The sequence below is a fragment of the Crocodylus siamensis genome, chromosome 3 (assembly GCF_052110815.1).
Source record: "Crocodylus siamensis isolate JL-2025a chromosome 3, ASM5211081v1, whole genome shotgun sequence".
Taxonomy (NCBI): Eukaryota; Metazoa; Chordata; order Crocodylia; family Crocodylidae; genus Crocodylus; species Crocodylus siamensis.
The window spans coordinates 192,496,850-192,519,046 of record NC_143397.1 but is presented as its reverse complement, the minus strand read 5'-3'; the positions used below and the strand labels follow the sequence as shown (position 1 = coordinate 192,519,046).

At 40.2% G+C, this 22,197-nt stretch overlaps 1 protein-coding gene across 2 annotated transcripts in view; it reads left to right on the top strand.

The window, feature by feature from the left end:
• Window positions 1–22,197, top strand: part of TOX (thymocyte selection associated high mobility group box) — a 302,827-nt gene that overhangs the window by 161,933 nt on the left and 118,697 nt on the right. The window contains exons 3-4 of one of the 2 annotated variants that reach the window (XM_090040035.1): window positions 1,024–1,077; window positions 10,689–10,931. In XM_090040035.1, coding sequence (XP_089896161.1) covers window positions 1,024–1,077; window positions 10,689–10,931 — 297 coding nt within the window. The remainder of the gene's footprint in view (window positions 1–1,023; window positions 1,078–10,688; window positions 10,932–22,197) is intronic. The other variant, XM_090040036.1, reaches the window with a different exon arrangement.

Below are 22,197 nucleotides of genomic sequence, written 5' to 3'. Positions count from 1 at the left end.
TTATACTACCCTCCTAGTGAGAAAATTCTTCCTAATATCTAACCTAAACTTGCCTTGCTGCAAATTGAGACTGTTGCTCCTTGTTCTGTCATCTTCCACGACTGAACAGTCTAGCGCCATCCTCTTTGAAACTACACTTCAGGTTGTTGTAGGTTGCAACTAAATCCTCTCAGTCTCCTCTTCTCTAGACTAAATAAGTCCAGATCCCTCAATCTTCCCTCATAAATCATGTCCTCCAGCCCCCTCACCATTTTTGTTGCCCTCGGCTCTCCAATTTGTCCACATCCTTTTCGTAGTGGGGCTTCCAAAACTAAACACAGTACTCCAGATGTGACCTCACCAGTGCTGAATAGAGGGGAATAATAACTTCCCTGGACCTACTGGCAACGCACCTACTAATGTAGCCTACTATGCTATGAGCCTTCTTGGCAACAAGGGCCTGGCTCTTTTTCACTTACTCACTGTAACCCCCAAGTCCTTTTCTGCAGAGCTTCTGCCCAGCCAGTCAGCCCCCAGCCGATACTGGTGCATGGGATTGTTCTGTCCTAAGTGCAGGACTTTACACTTGTCCTTGTTGAACCTCATGAGATTCCTTTTGGCCCAATCCTCCGATTTGTCTAGGTCACTCTGGTGTCATCTGTAAACATGCTGGGAGTGCCCTCTATGCCAACTTTCAGGTCCTTGATGAAGACATTGAATAAAATTGGTCCCAAGATCAATCCCTGGGGCACTCCACTTGATACCGGCTGCCAACTAGACATTGAGCAATTGATTACTACTGTTTGAGCTCAATGCTCCAGCCAGTTTTCTAGCCACTTTACAGTCCATTCATCCAGCCCATAATTCCTTAGCTTGCCTGGGGGAATGTTGTGGGAGACCATATTAAAAGCTTTGCTAAAATCAAGGTATACCACATCCACAGACTCAGTCATCTCATCATAGAAGGCAGTCAGGTTGGTCAGACATGTCTTGCCCCTGGTGAATCCATACTGACTGTTCCTAATCACATTTTTCTCCTCCAAGTGCTTAGAAATGGATTCCTTGAGGATCTGCTCCATGAGTTTTCCAGGGATTGAGGTGAGTCTGACTGGTTCCTTTTTGTGATTTTAGTTTAGTGAAGAGTTCCCTGCTAAGCCAACCTGGTCTTCTGCCATACTTGCTAGTCTTCCTGCATATTGGGATGGTTTGTTCCTGCACTCTGAGCAAGGCTTCTTTGAAGTATAGCCAGCTCTTCTGACTCCTCTCCCCCTCAGTCTGGCTTCTACCCATGAGTATCTTGAGTGAGTCAGTCTGCTTTTCTGAAATCCAGTGTCCCTACTCTTCTACTCTCCATCCTTCCTTTCCTCAGGATCCTGAACTCAGCCATCTTGTGGTCACTGCTGCCCAACTTGCCATCCACTACTACATTCCCTACCAATGCCTCCCTGTTTGTGAGCAGCAGGTGAAGAAGAGCACAGCTCCTAATTCACTACTTCAGCACTTACACCAGGGAGTTGTCCCCGACACCCTCCAAAAACTTCCTGGATTGCCTGTGCACTAGTATATTGACCTCCCTGCAGATGTCAATGTGATTGACGTCCTCCATGAGAACCAGGGCCTGTGATTGGGAAACTTTCACTAGCTGTTTGAAAAAAGCCTCACCCACCACTTCCTCATGCTCTGGTGGTCTATAGCAGACCCCTACCACAACATCACCCTTGTTGCTTTCCCCTCTGACCCTAACCCATAGACTCTCAAGGGGCCTAGCTCCAGCTTCATACTGGAGCTCTGAGCAATCATATAGCTCCTGTACCTAAAGTGCAACTCCCCTTCCTCTTCTCCCCTGCCTGTCCTTCCTGAAGAGTGTATACCCATCCATGACAGTGCTCCAGTCATGTGATCTATCCCACCAAGTCTCTGTTATTCCAACCATATCATAGTTCTGTGATGTAGTAGAATACCTGGTTTCTAAAATCATGTCTGCCTGAGGGGATTAAAACCTATGTCTTCCACCTCCCAACAGAGTAACTTATTGCCAGGCTATTGTTGAGGCTCCAGGTAGAGAAGGACTCTTCACCCTTCCTATTGAAGCTGAGCCCCTGTGCAGAAAGGAATGCAAAATTCATGGAAGCAGAAGAACAAGAAGAGGGAGAATAACTTTAGCTTGGTGTTTAAGATACTTGTCTAGGAGTGGGAAGTCATGGGTTTTAAGGCCAGACACTTAGAAGTAAGGTACCTAAAGCTTTTGGATCTGGCCCTGAGTTCCCTTACCTCAGGACCAATGGCAAGAGGGAGTGCTTTTCTGCTAGACTGATATAAATATTCTGAATAGGAAAGCTATACTCTTAGCCCCCTGAAGAGGTTAAAACGTTTGTATTTTTAGCCATTTATGTTATTCAGATCTTGTAATCTTTTCTGATTGTTTTTGTTCATTGTCCCCTATTACATGCATTTCAGTATAAAACGAAAAAAAAATTGTTTTAAAACAAATTTTTTAGCAATATTTGTAAAATTAAACAATGAGAAGAGATTCTTGAGATGAACTGTCTAATCTAAAAAGCATGATACCTTTTCATGATTCTGTTGCCTTTGAAATTGTGATTATTTTAAATCAATTATATAATTGTCAGCATATTCTCCACCTTATTGAAAATAGAATTCATCTACTACTGGAAAATTAATGTTTTGCTTGAGGCGTTGCCCTTTACCTAACATAAATTAGAGAAATTGATTAACACAATGAGGAGAAAAAGGTATACCTTCCCCCATAATGTGTTTTTGATGGCTGTTGCTTGATAAATTAGTATATTGTGTGTTTTTTAAATGAATATGATTTATTGCTGTTGTCAAACATATGAAGAAACACAAAAAAATTGTTTGCAGGATCATTGACTTGAACATATCAATGGTACTGTTGGACAATTCTTGCTGAGTGTTAAGATGATTTATGTAATAGACCGAAGGTTTCCACAATAATGCATTATCGTCTCAAGCTATCAAGCCTTGCTCATGCAGAGACAAAAGAAGCTAAAAACACTTGCTTCTGAAGGTCCTCCATTTAGAAACTGGAGATTTAGGTTGATCCCATTAAAACTCCAGAAAACTTCACTGTCAGATATGCAACCCGAACTCTCAGATGCGTATAAAATAAATTGTTGTTTTTTCTCTCCAAATGAGCTTGTTGTTTTTACATTATTTTCAATTCATAACTATTTCAGTTATGTAACCATGTGTTCAATGATAGAAGAACCTGAAGCATCTATCTTTAAAAAATGGCATCTTTCTACAGATGCAGAAGCCTTTGTGTAAATGAAAAATTAAGATACAATCCACATTAATTTTTTTTTTAAATGGGTGCCTTTGTAAGAAGACCATGTTTTTAGGGACTTATATCTAATACCATATTTTGTTGAGAGTTTGTATAATTCTGCCATCCAGCACTTAACTTAAACTTACCTGCTGGAAGATGTCTTTTGATAGTAGTTCTGCTCGTCCCAGTTTGTGTTAGATATTTGGATGTTTGCTGCCTCCTGTGGTCATTGTGTTTAAATATCTCCTTTTCTTCCATTTCTTTTTCTCCATTTACTTTCCAAACTTTGATATACAACATTCAATACAAGCATAAATAAGCTTTCTCTTTTGATCTGTAGTCACCATAATTTATTATGTAGAGTTTTTTTGTCCTTATATTCCCTTCTTTAATTGTTATACAGTCTGTCATACAGCCATTTCAAGTATTTCAAATACCTATCCATTACAATGAATGTTTTGTGTGTGTTAAAAAGGAAATAAAATTCATTGGCTTGATTGTGCCACTAATCATAGTGGCAAAAAGAGAAGGCAGGGCAGAATGGCACCTTAAGAACTATCTGGTTCAGGCTATAAGTTTTCATAGGCAGCAGCCTCTGATTCATAGCATCTGACAAAGTAGTCTATCTCCTGCAAAAGCTTATGCCTGAGCCAGTTAGCCTGTAAGACGCTTAATATGGTGAAATACCTCTTTCTAACCGTAGTAAGGGAAAGATTCCCACAGTTAATGGCAGAAAACTCATGTGAGTACTCTTTGGCGATTTTCACCACTTTGAAGGGTATATTTTCTGTAAAAGAACTGAATGTAACATTTCACAAACATTAAACTAGAACCATAGAGTAAGTTCCTTCTGTTTTTGGGTCAGTCCTGTATTTATAACTGTTAAATTCAGGTTCAGCTTTGTTAATTTAAATAAAATACCAAACACACCACATTCACAGTGGCTTGGTTTTGAGGTTCTTGTAACCAAACATCTAAAATGTAAATATGCTCAAAAGTGCTTATGATGATACTCAGATGCAATTCAACTGTTTTCTTTAACAATGTAAAATAAAGGCTTGATCTCGTCAATACATTCCAGTAGGGTTTAACTGGGTTTGTAACGTCATTTCTCCTGGTTATAATAAAATATAGGAACTCTCCCTAGTGCTGATAACCAATAAGTTCCTCCCTTCCATAGTTAGGGGGAGAAAAGCACACTCACTGCTAAGTCCTCTTTCAGTCAGGGGTGAGGCAAAGAAAACATGCAGTGCTATGCCCTCTCGGCTTTAAAATTACAATTTGCTTTCAGTGTCTTGACTAGTAAAATAAAGAAGAGATATTCCCTGGCCTTCAGGATACAGCAGAACTGTGGAAGTCTGACTAAACCTTAAATCTAAGTAACATGTAGAATGTAGTGTTAATCGGTATAAAACTCTGAAATGCAATTAGATATACATTTGAACTAGAGTTGGACACAAGCATTCACAGCAGCAATGAGACAAACAGTAGTAGTGACATTATTTCTTGGTATAGCAATGGTAGAGTAGAAATATGTGCACACAGATACACAAAATAAAGAGGGCACTGCCTCGCTAGATAGGAAGTATTAGCATAGTGAAATATTCCTTGTACTAATGATCTCAAACATTCACTTATTGAATTAGATTCTGCCTCACATTAATGGGGTTTTTTTCCCCTAAAAAGGTGCAGGCACTAGTACTGTTCACTATTCACCTCCCTGCTGGCACCAAGGTAACAACCTCCCAAAACTTCCTATATAACCATAGTACTATGGGGAGTAGTTTATTACAGCTTGTTAATTAATTTCCACATTAGTTACATATTGTACTGTTGTTTTATTATTTTCTTTAATACTCTGCCACAGCAATCTAAAAATTTGCACAATATCATTTGACAAGTATCTATTAAATTGTGGCATCAAATGCACTATAGCTGGTTTGTAACTAATAACAGTGTAAATTTTTAGTTGCAATGAAGAGAGCATACGTAGTAACCTTGAATTCATAATGCTTAACCTACATATATAATGCATGTGCATACTCTTAACTATACATTTGGATGGTAGTAATTTATCAGACTAGTGTTTCATTTAAATTATAATAAGTGAAGTTACATGTCATCATTGTGGTGCATTTGCCACTCTATTTGAAGTGATACTAATTAAACATATATTTGAAAGAAAAAAATCATTCTTAAATGAAATCTACATTTTATAAGCATATACAGTAGAATGGTTGGCAATTCAAATATCAGATTAATTGAGCACACTGAATATTAGTGGCTATCACACAGGTAGTTTTCTCAGTATTTGGCTTGTGTCCTCGCTAATAGTGATGGTCTTTTTCAGCCCCAGTGCAAATCTAGAAGCTTGCCTCCCAGTATTATACAAACAGAGCATCTGAGGAGAAGAGTCAGAGTCATAGATGAGCTCTGTTAAGTTCTTACTTAAGCAAGTTGAGAAAAGAGAAATTCCCCTGGCAGACTCTTCCCCTTAGAAGAGCATTGAGGAGAGATATCTCATTCAGTTGTTACCCTGGTGCCAGCAGGGAGGTGAATATTTCCAGGAACAACTCTGTTTGTGGAATGGTACAGGGAGATTGGGATAGAGCCAGGGTGGGCACGTTGTTCATCCTTTGAATTCAAAGATGACCATGATGTCACTGGTTGGTTTGGTTTCTGTGGACACATGAATGGCTGATCAGGTCAATTTGTGCTTTGAACCATCTGTGGTTACGCTGAGCGAGAGATGCCACTTTGGGTTGTTTAATCAATAGTGGACATGTTGCGGTTGTGAGATATACGCTGCTTGCACTTCTGCTCTGCTCCAGCAGGTCTTTTCTGCTTGTAGATGGTAGCTCCAGTATGGATGAGGCTTCAACAGGTGGAACGATCATGCGTGAGATCTTCCTAAGACTTTAGGTCAGTGTTGAAATGTTTCAAGGATGACTTGAAGGAGTCCTTGAAGCATTTCTTCTGGCCTCCCTGAGAGCACTATTTCTCCTTTAGCTCGCCATAAAAGATCACCTTTGGCAGTTACTCATCTGACATCCTGGTGACATGGCCTGCCCATCTCATCTGTGATTCCATGAACAGTGTGTGAATGTTTTAAATGCCTGCCATGTAAAATCCTCAGTGTCTGGGACCTTGTCTTGCCATCTTATTCTCATCAGTTTCCTCAGACAGCCCATGAAGTGAAAGCTACATAATGTGGTGTCTGTATACCATCCAGGTTTCACATGCATACATCAGGTTTGGCAACACAGTGACTTTGTAGACTTTCAGTTTGTTTGTTGACTGATGCCTCTGCACTCCCACACATTTTCACATAGTCTGCCAAATGCCATGCTTGCTTTAGCAATTCTGGCATTGGTTTCATGATCAATGTGAACTGCATGTGACAATGTACTGCTGAGATAAGTGGTCTTGTCCACTGCCTGAAGGGTTTGGCCATTCACTGTGATGGCAAGCTCTGTGTAAAGCTTTTCTGGTGAAGGCTTGTGCATCACTGCTGTTGTCTTAGTTTTTGTTGATTGTGCAGGCAAAGTTGTCACAAGCTGAAGAGAAATGGTTCATAATCTGTTGAATGCCAAATCTAAGTCTGACATACAGGGAACAGTCATCAGCAAACAGAAGATCTTGAACAGTCACTTTCTGCAACTACATTTTCGTAGGGGTGGGCAAAATATGGCCCACATGCCAGATGTAGCCTGTCAAGATCCCTCAGCCCTGCCCAGCCCAGGTGCATGAGGCAGCCTGGGCTGTGGTACATGTGTTTGGTCCCATTGTGCCAAGGTACACATCAGGGCTGGGCTGGCACAGTGGCCAGACTCCACTTCACTGTAGACCTAGTGGTGGAAGTTTCTTCCAGTTGCTGCTGTCAGCGTCACCACTGCTGCCAAATCCAGCCCTGCTGCCTAATCACCCCAGCCTGTCCACTCCACACCCACCGTCAGGGGCTCCAAATGAAGCGGGCAGGCAGGGGTTCCATGGAGATTGGCCAGGGACCTGTGTGGGCAGAGTGTGTGTGGCCAGGCAGATGAGATGGTGCTGCTGGTGGGCAGGTAGCAGGACAGGCAAGTGAGGCTGGGGCTGTGATCACAGGTCAGTGACAGCATAGGGTCAGGGCCTGGGACAAAGCTATGATCTGCTGCCCATACATCCCTATGTAGGGCACCAGTTCTGCAGGTGGGGGCGTGAAGGGAACAGATTGAGGTTTTGCCCTGGGCCCCAGCCCTGTGCTGTTATTGCCCCATGATCCCAGCCCTGGCCCCTCCCACCTATCCTGGTCCCAGATGCCACTCCCTGACTGCCCATGGCCCCATCCCATCTGCCTGGCCAAGCACATCCTGCCCATGGAGGTCCTGGGCTGGTCTCCATAGAGACCCTAAGATTCCCAGATAGTGATAGCATATGGCTGGGCCCTGGGGCAGAGCAACTGGGGAGTTTTGGTGAGCTTTGTGGCTGGCTGGCTGGGGGTGCTGACCTGACCCAAGGAAGCAGGGAGCGCTGACCCAGCCCATGGCAACTCACCAAAACTCCTTAAGTGGCCCTCCAGCCCAAGTAATTGTCCACTCTTGGGATAGAGTAAGTGTGAAAAATATCTTCTGAGGCTTTGAATTCCTATGGGGCTGTCATGTAGTAAATGTACAGTAGTTCGAACCCAACCTTTTTCCATTCATACCCCTTGCATCTTTCCAAACAGACCAAGCCACCTCATCTACCCATAAGATGAATATGAGAGGGCTGTGAGGCAGATCATCATGATGGGCAGTTTATGCAGTATATATGAGATCCACTTGTCCAGAATAACCTTTCTGATGTCATCACTCTCTTCCTTCCCATCACGTCTCTACTCTTTCATTATTTCTGTTATATCAAGTGAAATTTAGGCTGTAAGCCTTTGTGGAAGGGACTTTATATTTTTATCTATCCTGTTAACATACTAATTTGGCAGCTTATGCAATTACCTATTGTTTGCTTAATCCTAGTTTGTTTTCTTTATCACTGCTATGTTTCTTTCCCATCCAGTGAGGAATTGTTTTTGATGCACACATTTTCTGCCTTTCATGGAGTCTTAACTGATGGCTGCATTAAAACTTTGTCAATGCCAAGAAAGAAGGCTTACAAGCTAGATGCCAATATTCTTTCTCTGAGAACTCCTACTAGAAAACCACACCAAATGCTAAAGAGTCAAATACCTGGAGCAGGAGGGAGGGCTAGTTTACCATGGTACGGTCTTCTTAAGAACAGAATCAGTCTACCAGACAAAGATAAACTAAGTTCCTCACACATAATGATGGGTTTGTTGTCAGGTTTTGTTGTTTTTTTTGTCCCATATTTCTGCTCCCATGAGTTTATCCATGAATCTTCTTTATATACTATGGTACCCTTAATTTGGAACAGATCTCCAGGTGCTGTAAATAGCTATAGTGTCCTTTGACTACAGTGACAGGACATTCCTTTTGGGCATGGCAAGGTGCACTTTTCTGGAGCAAGTTATTTAGTTATGGCTTCCAGCAATATCTCAATAATTCAGTGGAAGCATGTAAAACCTTATGTTGTAAATCCAGGTGAAAGGCTTTATGTACATGCTTCAGCTGGGTGGAATAATCTCAGGTGTTGTGATGAAACTATCTCTATCTCTGTTCTGAATAACTGAATTCCTCTATGTTATCTTTTGGGACACTGGTTCATCTCTTGGCCTTCTGCGTAGCTTTGCATTTCATACACAGTGTTATACTACATTAGGGAATGAGTAGCCACATCTGCACAAGACATTAACTGCACAGTACCTGAATAATACTGTGCAGTAGCACATCACAGCGCCAACAGTGCTAATATGCTACTGTGCAGTATTATTAAGCTACTGCTCGGTGACATCACTAAAAAGGCATTTGTCAGTGCCACTGCTCAGCAACTCTGGTTACTGCACATTTATTTAGTACTTGATTATATAAGTACTAAATAAATGCTCGGTAACCACTGTGCATTAGAGTCTCATGTAGACACATCCAGTATGTTATTAATAACTGCTGAGAACAATATAAATTCTGTCCAGTCTCATGTTTGCAAAGAGGAGCATTTTCATACTTCCTCATGGCAGTTGTGAGGAGCTAGATATAGCTGCAGTCCTTAGTACATGGTAAGTAATGTTAACACCCTGAGCAACCACGTTTCACAAAAGGCAAAAAGAAGGATAGGATGGTTCCCACAATGTAGTGGCTGGAAGGAACAGACTGTGTCCCTGCAGAAAAGGGTAGGTGGCATAGCAGTTCCTCTCCCATATCCACTGGGATACAGCTGAGGTCCATGCACTTCTCTGGCACCCTGAACATAAGGTTTTCATTGAACGACTACATTTGGACCCTCTGCAGTCTTAATCCAAATCACATAACACTGTTATCAAAATAGTCCTCTCTATCTCTCACAATTGAACAAAGCAATAAACCAGGAATTGAAAAACATCTGCGCATGTGGAACTTCCATCATCTCATAACCCTCCTTTCCTGTCAGGTTACTGCTTTAACCACCTTCAACCACAATGCTCACTTTTCCCTTTGAAGTACAAAAATATGCCCACACAGCCGTCCCTTATCCCCATATGAGCCTACCTGCTGTAGAAAGAGCATAAATAATAGCAATTCCTGTATCCACTTTGGTGTATCCCTCTGACTTTTATCTGTGGCATTACCTTGAATAAAATAAGTTATATGATTTAACAATGTACAGCAGAAACAGTCACCTTATGGAGTAAATTGCTTAGATGAATAAGAAAGACACATATTTGTGAGCTTATAGATTAAGAAAGGAAAAATCCATATTCTTGAAATATAATTTCAAATGTATTTTTGATAACTATAATATATGCCTATGCAATGCGCATGCTATTTCTATATTAATTTGTTTTTCTTTTGAAGCCAAATGAATGCATGTTTCTTTTATATAAGCCAAAAAAAGCAATAGGCTTCTTTTATACTCTGTAGTTCTTGATCTCAGTAGCAGGGAGTCTCATAAAGCATTTTTGATTCAATGTTAATTTTATAAATTGAATTCCCTTTTCCACAATTCCCATGAAAAAGGCATACAACTAGATGAAGACTCTTGGAAAAATTTAATTGTACCCTTGAAATCTGTTTGAATTCAGGTTCTTGAGGGGAAGAAAAAGCTCTGTCTAATGAAAGCTGTGAAAGTACCAGAGGTTGTTATGCCTTTGAGGCAATTTTTATCCTATATATAATGGTGAAGCTCCACCATTATAATATATGAGTGTTTAAAATGCTCTCTTTGCTAAATTGAAACTTCTGCTTAAATGTATAAGTGTTTTTGTTTGTTTCTACATGGCTTTTTATAAGGCTTTTGAGTAACTTGCAGTAATATCTATATTTTTTCCTTACAGTCTTTTCCTGGCCCAAGTCTTGAAAGTGAAGATTTCAACATACCTCCCATAACTCCTCCATCATTACCTGACCATTCATTGGTGCACTTGAATGAAGTAGAGTCTGGGTATCACTCTCTGTGTCACCCAATGAATCATAATGGCCTGCTTCCATTCCACCCACAAAACATGGACCTACCTGAAATTACAGTATCCAATATGCTCAGCCAAGATGGGACTCTGCTTTCGAATTCACTTGCAGTGGTAAGGAATTTTCATCTTTGGTTTTGGTGCTAATTTAAAACATTCAGATGTCTGATATACTGATACAGGGCTGTCTGTCCCCAGGTCTCAAGTGGGATTAGATTGCTTGGCTTTGCTTTCTCAGCAATATTACTCTGATTATATGAAGTGATATATTGACCCATTGAAGTCAGTGACAGTTTTGCAGTTGACTCTGTTGGGGCCACGATTTCACCTACTGACTTCAGTAGCCTTATGCCATGTTTTCATTGGTGTAAATGAAAATAGAATACAGCCCAATGCATTTTATTTGAGTTTGAACAGATTTTAGCTTCAGATAACTGGGGTTTTTTGGTTTCCTTACAAGGTCTTTTCTTTCTAATGTGCATGTAATGAGAGATGTACAGAAATTTAGCTTTCGCTTTCTTGTTTACTATACTTCAGGAAAACACCAAATGTCATTTCTGACTGTAGACCAAATCTTTTATCCTTCTTCACAGTTTCCAGTCATTACCCTGCCAGAAATTCCATTAAAACTATTGAAAATCTGCCTGTTGTGCCAAACTAGACCCAAATCAACCTTATGGGTATCTCCACATATGTGTCACAACTTACACAGTTTAGGTGCCTATTCCCAGAAGAATGAGCCAAATTGACCCTTCCTGCTGAAGCTAGGCCACTGGCAGCCAAGGATATAAAATTGACAGGGCCACCAGAAAGAGAGCATGCAAGAGAGGCTGTAATCATGATAGTTTAGTGGTTAAGACACATTCCATGACAGATATTCTGGGTCCTGGACTCTGCTAAATAGGTTATTTACTATTTTAATCAATGATAATCTAACATAAAATGCATAAACAGTCTGCCAAGAAGATCTAGCACCCAGGACTCCTTCTCATGGAAGCATTCTCATTACTGATTAGTCACACTCCCACTTGTTGGTTGACTGTTGATGCATTTTTATATTAGACATTAGGCATCTGGATCAGTCCTCAGCTGTTGGATGCAATTGATTTGGATTGCTTTTTGTGACTAAAATTCTGACTAAATTCTGTTTAGGCAGCTACAGTACTGATTAGGATCTGGCCCAAAGTCATCATGGTCCTGATCTTAAGATATTTGCCATTTTTATGTCTTTCTATCTGTCCTGACAAAATTGATTACAAGTCTAGAGCCATCTTAAATATTCCAACAAATATTTTTCAAGAAACTCTTAAGAATAAGTATCATACTTCAAGTATATCACCTGTACAGGTGTGCAGATAATTTTGTTTTGTGGACAGCAAATCCCAAACTTTCAAAAATCCTCTGTGAAAAGTAATGAAGACCTGGTATCAGGGTAGGTTGGCTCAAGGCAACAGCTCTTGGGAGCAGTGAACCTATAAACTCGTGACTAGTACTCCGTAGCTTCCTGCCATCCTGCCTGGTCAAGAGCGGAGACCTGGAAGCTCAGGGAGCAGTCACTGAGACAAGAGCCTCTAAACTTGGAAACTCAATCTACATGGCTTCTAGATGGCACCTCATCAGATGGCCTCCCTAAAGTTGGGAAGCTCCAAGTCCTGCTATACAGCAGCCTGTCAAGCTTAGGAGCTTTAAGCCAGAGGCTTCCAGCTTCTGTTAGCTCATAAACCAAGAAGCTGAGGTGACAAGCTGTCAGGAAACTATGCAGGCTTAGAACAGACACCCAACTGGTAGACAGTATTCCATTGTAAATTCATTAAAATCAAACTGTCTTCAACCAGTATTTCCAACTAGGTCAGATCAGACAACTAGTAGAAGCCTGATTCAGAACTCCTATATGCTGTGCAGCTGCTATCCAGTACACTAAGGCAATGGAATAGATTGCTCAGAGAAGTTTAAAATCCCTAGGGTGTGTGGAGCGGGGTGGGGGGGGCGGTGAAGGGGGTGGTGAGCATCGCCAGAGCAGCAGTGGTGCATGGCAGCCATGGTGGGGCCTGTATGGCATTCTGGGCCATACACGGGGCCCCAGGCAGTTGCCCCAATTCACCCCACCCCAGAATGTCCCTGCTTCACTTAAGGAGGATGGATAAGCACTGGACAAGATCAATTTAGGAGTAGCATTACTATATTTCGGCAGTGATTTGGACCAGATGACCTTTTGTGATCCCTTCCAAACTTGATTCCATGATTAAATGTTCTCTCTTTATATTTGAAGGGAGAATCTGAACTTCAAGAGCCTACATGATGGAGGGAGTGGGGGGGGACTTTCAACACAGAACTACGGAAGTATTTTTGAGATTAACTTAAATTTGTGTAGCTGTCCTAAAAACTGATAAAATACAGTATTGGATCTCATTATGAAATAAAATGAGCTGACGTGTTCATAGAACTGGAACTATGGAAGTACCTGATGAAGTACCTTAACACTTCAGTAAAGATGTAAAGCTGTGTTTCATTGAATTGACTGTTTTTGTGCCAGGATTTTAGAAACTATGTATCCTTTTAAAACCACTGATGTTCCATGGTAGCCCCTTGTAAAAAACTATGAACAGAGAGACTTGAAAGTTTGGAGATTATCACAAAGAACTAGTTGATCAAGGGCAAATAGTAATAATACTGATACTAACAACAACAACAATGAAGATGATAATAATTACTGAGTAGTGTAACTAGGCAGTCTTGATGTCAGGACATAATTTAGTTCAGGACTCCAGGAAATATAGGAAAAAAGAAGAGAAGCACTAAGTTTACCGAATGAATACTGGGTAAGAATGATCCTGCAGGCACCGCTGATTGTCCTAACTGAACTGTTACCTCTACATTGAATCGCATCCACTCACAAAACACCTTGAGTGTGTTTAACTCAAGCTGGCTGATGTGTCACAGAATAAGCCACAAATAAAGTTAGTATAGCTCATTAGATGCTAATATGATGCCTTTCTAATTTGAGTGTTACTTTGCAGTGTGGCTTCTCTAATTAGAGGTAGAATAACCTGAAAGTAATTAACTCAAATGCAGATAATTCAAGCTTACTTTGCAGTGAAGAAAAAGTCACTCCACATTGCTTTCAACCTTCTGGAACATCAAAGGAGACAGAAGAATTTGTGTAGAATTATAGATATCTAAGATGCAGCACTTGATAACGTTTCTTTTCTTTAACATTCTACCCTCTTGATATAACTCACCACCAATCTTGTTGTTGTTAATTATTAAATGGACCAATTGTATTTTTTTTTTTTTTTTACTATAAACGTTATTTATCAATTTCTCCCACTTTCCAAAAACTTGTTACCAACTCTTTGATATACTAGTTGATCAAGGGCAAATAATAACAACAAAACTAGTATATCAAATATCGATGTTGGCAAATTACAACACCCTAGAATGAGTTTAATTTTCCAGTCGCTAATAATTATTTATACTGGAATTGTTCTCAGCACTGAATCCTTGGTAGAATGGGGAAAAAGCGCTAGTTCATTTATTTTCTTCACTGGAATTTACTGATATTAGACCAAATTCAGTTTTAGTATAAACAAGTATAACTTCATTGAATTTGGCAAATAAACTCTTCCTCTTGAGAATGTTATGACTAAATAGTTCTTAACTATACAATATTTCAGCAATGATATCTATGTTTTTGATCCTTCACTTGGATTGAATGGTCTGTAGTCAACTATAAACAGATTATTTGACACTTTCCTTTAAGTTATTTTTATTAACTAATAAATTTATTAGTTGTAAACAGATGGAAGTAAATAAGTACACTGACCTCAAAGACAAAGCTGAAAAATATTGGACACTCGAATCACATCATTTTCCTTTCATCTCAACTGGGAACTGTTTGCTTCTATAAAATTACAATGTTTTTGAGCAAGGGCTAAGTAAAAGTCAAGGTCTTCAAGATTTGACCCAGTATAGTTAAAAGTTACTCCATCCTACATGTTCAAAAGCATTCATTTGATAATCTCCAACTAAAATTCCTGGTTTACTAAAACTTGTATATAGACCTCAACTTCCACTGAAATCCCTTTGTGTAAGGACTGCAGGTTTAACCCAGGATCTGTAAGAGTTTTCATCCATAGAAGTGCTTAAGTGCACACAATAAGAACCCAGTACCAGCTCAGGGAGTTCTTATTAAGGATCAGCCTCATAGATTTTTTGCACTGTGGAGGTTTTTCTGAAGAATTTCAGTGTTGGGAGATGAGAATTTCCCATTGGCATTTACATTATCTGACAGTTAAGTTAGAATTAGCCTGCTTTGAAATTTGATTGAAGTCTCTCTCTCATACTCCTTACTTAAAAATAATCATGATTTCTCTTCTTCAACACAGTGCTCTTAGTTTCTATGCTTGCTTCTCTGTTCTTGCCTGGATCTCTGTTTTCTACCAAGCACACTTATGCTAGAGCAGGGCTTTTTGAAAAATGTGTTCATAATGGTGTGGTATAGAAAATTTACAAGAAAAATATAAAAAGGATTTCACTTACGCTTATATTTATAATGATGTCAAACACAAATTTCTTAAGAAGTTAAATGTATGCAGTACTTAAAATAGATATACAGGACTCAAAATTATGCAGCTTTTTGTAATATTGCAACAAAAAATTGCAACCCTCTACTCCTGGGACATCAGCTCCAGCTGCAAGACTGCAGTAAATACATATGGCATAACTATGATATGCCAATATTTAAAATAAATTGGATATCTAGATATAACTTCATAATGAAAATGCATTGATTAGTAAGTTAACTTATGTATGGTGGAAGAAAAGGAGCCTTTTCCAGTGTACTACAATGTTGGCGGTTCCACTGTATCTAGGTCTGCTTCATTTTCAGTTATTAACCTATTTAGGCTTCTTTGTACATATGAATATTATCCTCCTGAAATAGCCCTAAGACAGTAAGAAGTACCCATTAGCCATTTGCAAGCAAAAGTACCTATATAGTGCCTCACACGAGAGTGTTTTTTAATCTGAAAAATGTCCTTTAATATGCTACAAAGAATGAAATGTTTCTTGTGTTTATGTGCTTAACATAAAATCATAGACATGCCAAGATCTGGAGTACATTTTATGGGTGTTAAGAGTTTTCTTAGCAAATCTGAATTAAAATTCACAATGCTGCTTTTAGATAAAAAGAGCACTAGAATTTTTAGAGTGCTTTCATATAGAACACTTATGCTAGAGCAGAGCTTTTTGAAAAATGTGTTCATAATGGTGTGGTATAGAAAATTTACAAGAAAAATATAAAAAGGATTTCAATTTCTCTGAATGCTTCAGATTTCAAGTTTTGAAGTTGAAAGTGAAAAAGATGTTAAAAAGCAATAAAACTGGGGGGATTTATTTCCCAGATGCTTTATCTGTATTGACAACAAAAGCCAGTATAATGCATATAGTTAGGTTTATTGTCTTTTTTAGTATACAGTCAAGGCACACTTTGAATTCAAAGGCTACTGTACAACTGTTTTGACAACCATTACATCGGTAGGTAGTGTGCAGGACATACGAAACTGAAGAAGAAATGTTTCTTTAGGTCTATAGGGAGTGCAGTACATCAATGAATTCAGATGTATTAGAGCAGCATGAATTTCTAATACTTTGCTATTATGGAAAAGACCACTGGCATATTGAATAATGCTGCTTTCAAAGCAGAGCAGAAAATATGATTACAGACAATTTCATTGCTGTTTTTAAAATAAATATTTTCAAAATCTTGAGGTATTTTATTTCATGTAATGCATAAAATATGTAGCAGTGGACAAGAGCTAAAGATCTTTTAGGACACCAAAGAATAGATGATGTCAGCTGTAATTATTCAGATTTGAAATAATAGAAGCATTAGTTTAAAATAAAATGGATGTCATAGGGACCTGTGTCCTTATATAAGAAAAGCAATAAAAAGAGATGATTTTGCCCACCTTGACAGAAGAATAAAGGCAATGAATAATTATTTAACATTATGCTCCGATTCATCAAAGCCTGAGCAATTACTTTAGTTTTTCAGAAATTATATATTTTTTAGATATGCAACCCATGAGAAATTAATATCTTAAACAAAATACAGCATAGTAGTTCAGCAAAGGAAATCAAACACCTATGTTATTTTAATTTTCCATATTAGGTAGAAAGCAGCTACTGTTTCTTATTCATACAGTGATTGCTAATAAATCCAGTAGAGGAGATTGTTGTTGTTGTAGCTGGAACGTGTTTAAGATACTTTGTTTCACCAGCTTTGTACATATTAGTTTAAAATCAGTATTCGTGACTCATCTTGTGGCTGACCTACACGCTTGGGGGGTAGGTTGGGTTTTTTTGTTGGGTTTTTTTTTTTTTTTTTTTGGCACCTAAAAGTGTTAGAACAAACCACTGAGTCAAATAGCAATTGTATATTGCTGAGGAACAAAATGAATAACTTTCTTTACCATAACAAAACAAAAGATTTTTCCCCTTCCTAACCTTAGTGTTGAGATTTGAATCGTGCTTGGATACACATAATCTCCCTCCAGCCCCTGCCCTGTGTTTTATAAGACAGTCACAGAATGATAGGAGAAACTTTCAGTCTCTGGTGAATAGTTCACATCTGTACCTCCTTTCCAGGATTTGGTCTTCACTTGATCAACATTTTCTGTTATTCCACACAGACATGCTGTTACTCCAGATTTTATTACTGTGAATTATTGTAATCAGAAATGCTGAATCATATGTTTAAGGTCATAGAACCCCTTGTATTAATAGATTGTTTTTTTAAAAATATTTTAAGCCTTGTTGTTTTGGGGAGAATCATTTTTACAGTTTAAAACCTGGGTTTATGCAATGATGTTAGCTTTGCAAGGCAGAAGAACATGGCAGTTAGTGTGGATATTGTTAAACAGCATAGTTAAAGATAATTGTTAACTTTATTGTCCTCAGTAGAACTGAGCTGTTCTGCATTGCTTCCCCCTGGGCCCTGGGAGAGGCCCTCCATTGTACTGTTGTTATAAAGACAGTCTATATGACACATGAAGGGAGAAGGTTAGAGGTAACTTGATTTAAGTTAATAAACATCTATATCCTTATATGAGGATAAGGTAACTGATAATAGGTTCCTGTGCCTAGCTAACAAAGGCACAAGACCCAGTTCATAAATTCATTCATAGATTGTGAAGCTGGAAGGGACCTCAGAAGATCATTGGGTCCAGCCCCCCCTGTACCAAGCAGGAGAGACAACTGGGGTCAGGTGACCGTCCAGTCTCCTTTTGAAGATTTCCAGGGTAAGCAACTGGACCACCTCTAAAAATAGCTTATTCCATAGTCTGAACAGTTATTCACCGAGCCCTTTCTGTATGCCCCTGTTATAGCAGTAAGCTGCTACCAAGTCCCCTCTAAGCCTTCTTTTTTTTCAGGCTGAAGAGTCCCAGGTCCCTCAGCCTTTCCTCATATGGCTTGCCGAGCAAGTCTCTGATCATATGAGTGGTTCTTCTCTGGACCCTTTCAAGCTTTTCCATGTCCTTGTTGAAGTGCGGTGCCCGGAACTGGATGCAGTACTCCAGCTGCGGTCTCACCAATGCCGAGTAGAATGGAAGAATCACTTCCTCGGTTTTGTTGGAGATGCATCAATTGATGCATGCCAAAGTAGTATTTGCCCTGATGGCTACAGCATCGCACTGTAGGCTTATGTTCATACTGTGGTCTCTTATTACCCCCAGGTCTCTTTCATTTGTAGTGCTGGTCAGATCGGCGTTGCCAAGCCTGTAGGTGTGTAGGGGATTATTCATCCCCAGGTGGAACACTTTATATTTCTCAGTGTTAAACTTCATCTGGTTCTGATCTGCCCAACTTTCCAGGCTCTCTAGGTCCACCTGTATCTGCAGCCTATCTTCAAGCATGACCACACTTCCCCATAACTCGGTGTCATCCGCAAACTAGGCCAGTAAGCAATTCCCCCTCGCATCCTGAGGAACATCACTGGCCACTTCTTGCCAGGACAACACGGATCTATTCAGTAGGACTCTCTGGATGCTACCCCACAGCCACCTTCCTACCCACCTAACTGTCTCGCAGTGATTGGAAGCTGATGCTAAGTTAACTCAAATTCGGGTTTGACAGTGGGGGCAATTAACCCACTGGAACAACTTACCAATGGATCCGGGGGATATGCCATTACATGGAATTTTTAAATAAAGATTGAATTTCCTTCTAAGGTAATCTGTATTTTGCCACAAGGTATTGGACATGAAGCTGGAATTTACTTGCTGAAATTATGTATCTTGTCTTATGCAGGAGTTCAGACAGGATTCTCACAGTGGTTCTTTCTGGCCTTATAGACAATCAATAAGTGGCAAATGATGGTTGTACTGATTACCTGTATCATGGGTTAGTAACTTATGACCCATGGGCTGGATTTGGCCTGTGAAACCATGAGACCTGACCCATAGGTGTTAGGTTTTGGTGACATTCAGCAAGTGGGCTTAGCTATAGGCATTCTTTGTGTGCAGTTTGTGAAACAAGCACCAACTGTAGTTGTTCTCCCCATGCTATGACATCAGCCCTCCTCAGTCCTGCCAATCTTCCTCCCCTTGCAGACCTACTAGCCCTCCCCTCAATCCTGGCTGCCCCTTCCCCCAGCCTCATTGACTTGGATCAGGTTCTCAGCGTGTCTCCCAACACCAGCAAACACATGCACGGGCTACTCCTGTTCTATTACCGTGTTTCCCCGAAAATAAGACATACCCATAAAATAAGCCGTAGCAGGATTTCTACGTATTTGCGCAATATAAGCCATACCCCGAAAATAAGACATAGTGATAGGCGTGGCTAAGCGTACCGGCGCGAAGCGGTAAATAAGACGGGCAGCCCTTCTCATTTGCCCCATCGTGACAGCTGCTATCTCGGAGGTAACCGGAGAGGGAGAAATAGAAAGTGAAAGTAAAAGTCTCCTCAGTGAAGTGAGGAGCAGGAAGTTCTGCTTTAGGTATTGTGTGTCCTCAGGGGGAAGAATAAAGCTGTGGCTGCTGTTTTACTCAGCACTGTGGGTCTCTCTCACCCCACACAAACACCAGGGGATAGGGGAAAAGCTTCAGCAAGCAGTCTGCTACTGAGCCCAGAGAGATCATCACAGCTCCACTGTGCAGATTGGACCCAGTTCTCACTGGATCCCTGATAAATAAGCTAGCCCTTACACATCAGCTTTGCTGGCCTATCTCTACTTTTCCTGAGTATCTGTACCCCCAGACAAGATGAGCACAAAAAGAAAGAGTTATTCTGTTGAGTACAAGAAAGAAATTGTGGAGGACTCCCAAGGCAAGAATCTTACGGCTTTCTGCAAAGAGAAGAAGTTGGATATATAAGACATCCCCTGAAAATAAGCCATAGTGTGTCTTCTTGAGGAAAAATAAATATAAGACAGTGTCTTATTTTCGGGGAAACACGGTATCACATGGTTTAAGGTAAGCCATGTGATTGTAGATCAGGTACAGCAAATGTCTGCATGAATTCTGTGGCTAGAAGTGCACTGATGCATGCTGAGCGTGTTATGGAGCAAATGTCTTCAATCTCTGGTGCTATGCTAAGTAGGACCTTCTTCCTGCAGTCCCCTGCTAGTGATGAATGCACATTTGATAGTGTCACAGCTGTATGTCAAACAAAATGCACAATAGAGTATGCAAATATAAAAACATATAGAATTGTTTGAAATTCTGAGATTGTTGACTTAATCTACATCTTTAAACATTTTGTGTAGGTGTCAAAGAAGAACAAGATAATGAAGACTCATTTAATCTTTGGCAAAAATATTTTAGTCATTTTAGGGTCCATAGATGAAATGTCACTTTTAGATATTGGAAAGACACTTTTTATGAAGATGAAGAGGAGTCAGGAACCCACAGTATAGATTAAAAAGAGAGCCTTGTGCATCAGATGAAATGGTTTCTGCTTCCTCTTGATTCCTGCTTCTCTTCTTTACTTAAACAGAATGCAGTTTCTTTGCCTTCCATTACTTGAAAACACTTTAAAAGGTAGTAGCACTTAAATGGATCAGACTGCATTCACACTCATCTGAGCCCAGATGATGGAGAGGCACAGAGCATGGAGAATACTAGTCTGATCTGGGCAATTTGCAGGGGCCCCAGATACAAATATAAGGACTAGGAAAAACAAGAACAGCACCTGTGAACTTCATACTTGGCTTATACTATACGCTGTGATCAGACCTCAAATTCCCCTTCTCTAGTCTATTCCCTTGCAGTGTGAGCATAGTATATTATATTATAATGTTACAGACTTAGTTTTGTAAAAATGGCACATCCTGGGCCTGTGACCTTCTTTCTTCAGCAGGATGTTCCCCAGATTATGTTGCTTCACTCTTTTCTTCATATAGTGGCTTTAGAGGGTTTTACTTTACATTATTTCTTTTTTCAACAAAAGTATTGGGCTGTCTTTCGACAAGAGCAAAAATAAATATCATCCAGTGAATGCCACGTTTGGATATTCCTACAATAAAACCTGCTATACAGGTGTATGCAGAGAAGAAAAATGTTCAGTGTACATTGTTTTGAAAATGCATCTGCTTTTATTTTTATTTTATCCTTTTTGACCACCTTTACAGAGTTTCTCTTTTGCTCCTCTTAATTTTTTTATACCTTTTCCTGTGGTTTCCATTGGAGAACTGAGGCTTTCCCAGTGTACATTACCACACTTCAGCTGTAGGAGGTACCACTGTTCCTCATGTAGCTTATGCCTCTCTATTTTTTTATTTTTTGCTTTTTCTTGTGTATTTATCTTTGGTCTTTTTCTGTTATGCCTTCTGCCAGATCCCTGGGATTCAACCTGTGTCCTTCTGCTAGAGCCAGGCCAGCTATAGACAACTGTGGCACATGCCTCCCTTTAAGAGTGGGTATCAACTTCCAAGTGCAAGGTCTCTGGTCTTCTTGGATGGGAATTTACATATCAGTGCCTTTGGTTGTCCTACTTGAGCTCTCAGCATGGGATCTGCCTGGAGCCCCTGCCTTTGTGCAGCTCTGCAACCAAGAGGGTGACTACTGCTGCTGTCACTACCACTCAACCCTCTCCTGTCCCCTGCTACTGAATTCAGCAGGGGGAAGGGAAGGGAAGGGTGAACACCATCAATGTTTGCCCCGTTGGCTGGGCTTCAGAGCAATATGAAAGCAGGGTGTCTGGGAGGACTCCTCTCTAATCAGCTGATGAGCTCAGAGCTCACTGCTCATACAGTGCTCTGGCAAAGTTCTGCACTGACCAGGCAGTGAGCTCAAGAGCTCGCTGTGTATACACAGCACAGGCAAAGTAGCGGGGAAGGACACCCCGCCGCCCCATTCCTGGATCTACTGACAACATC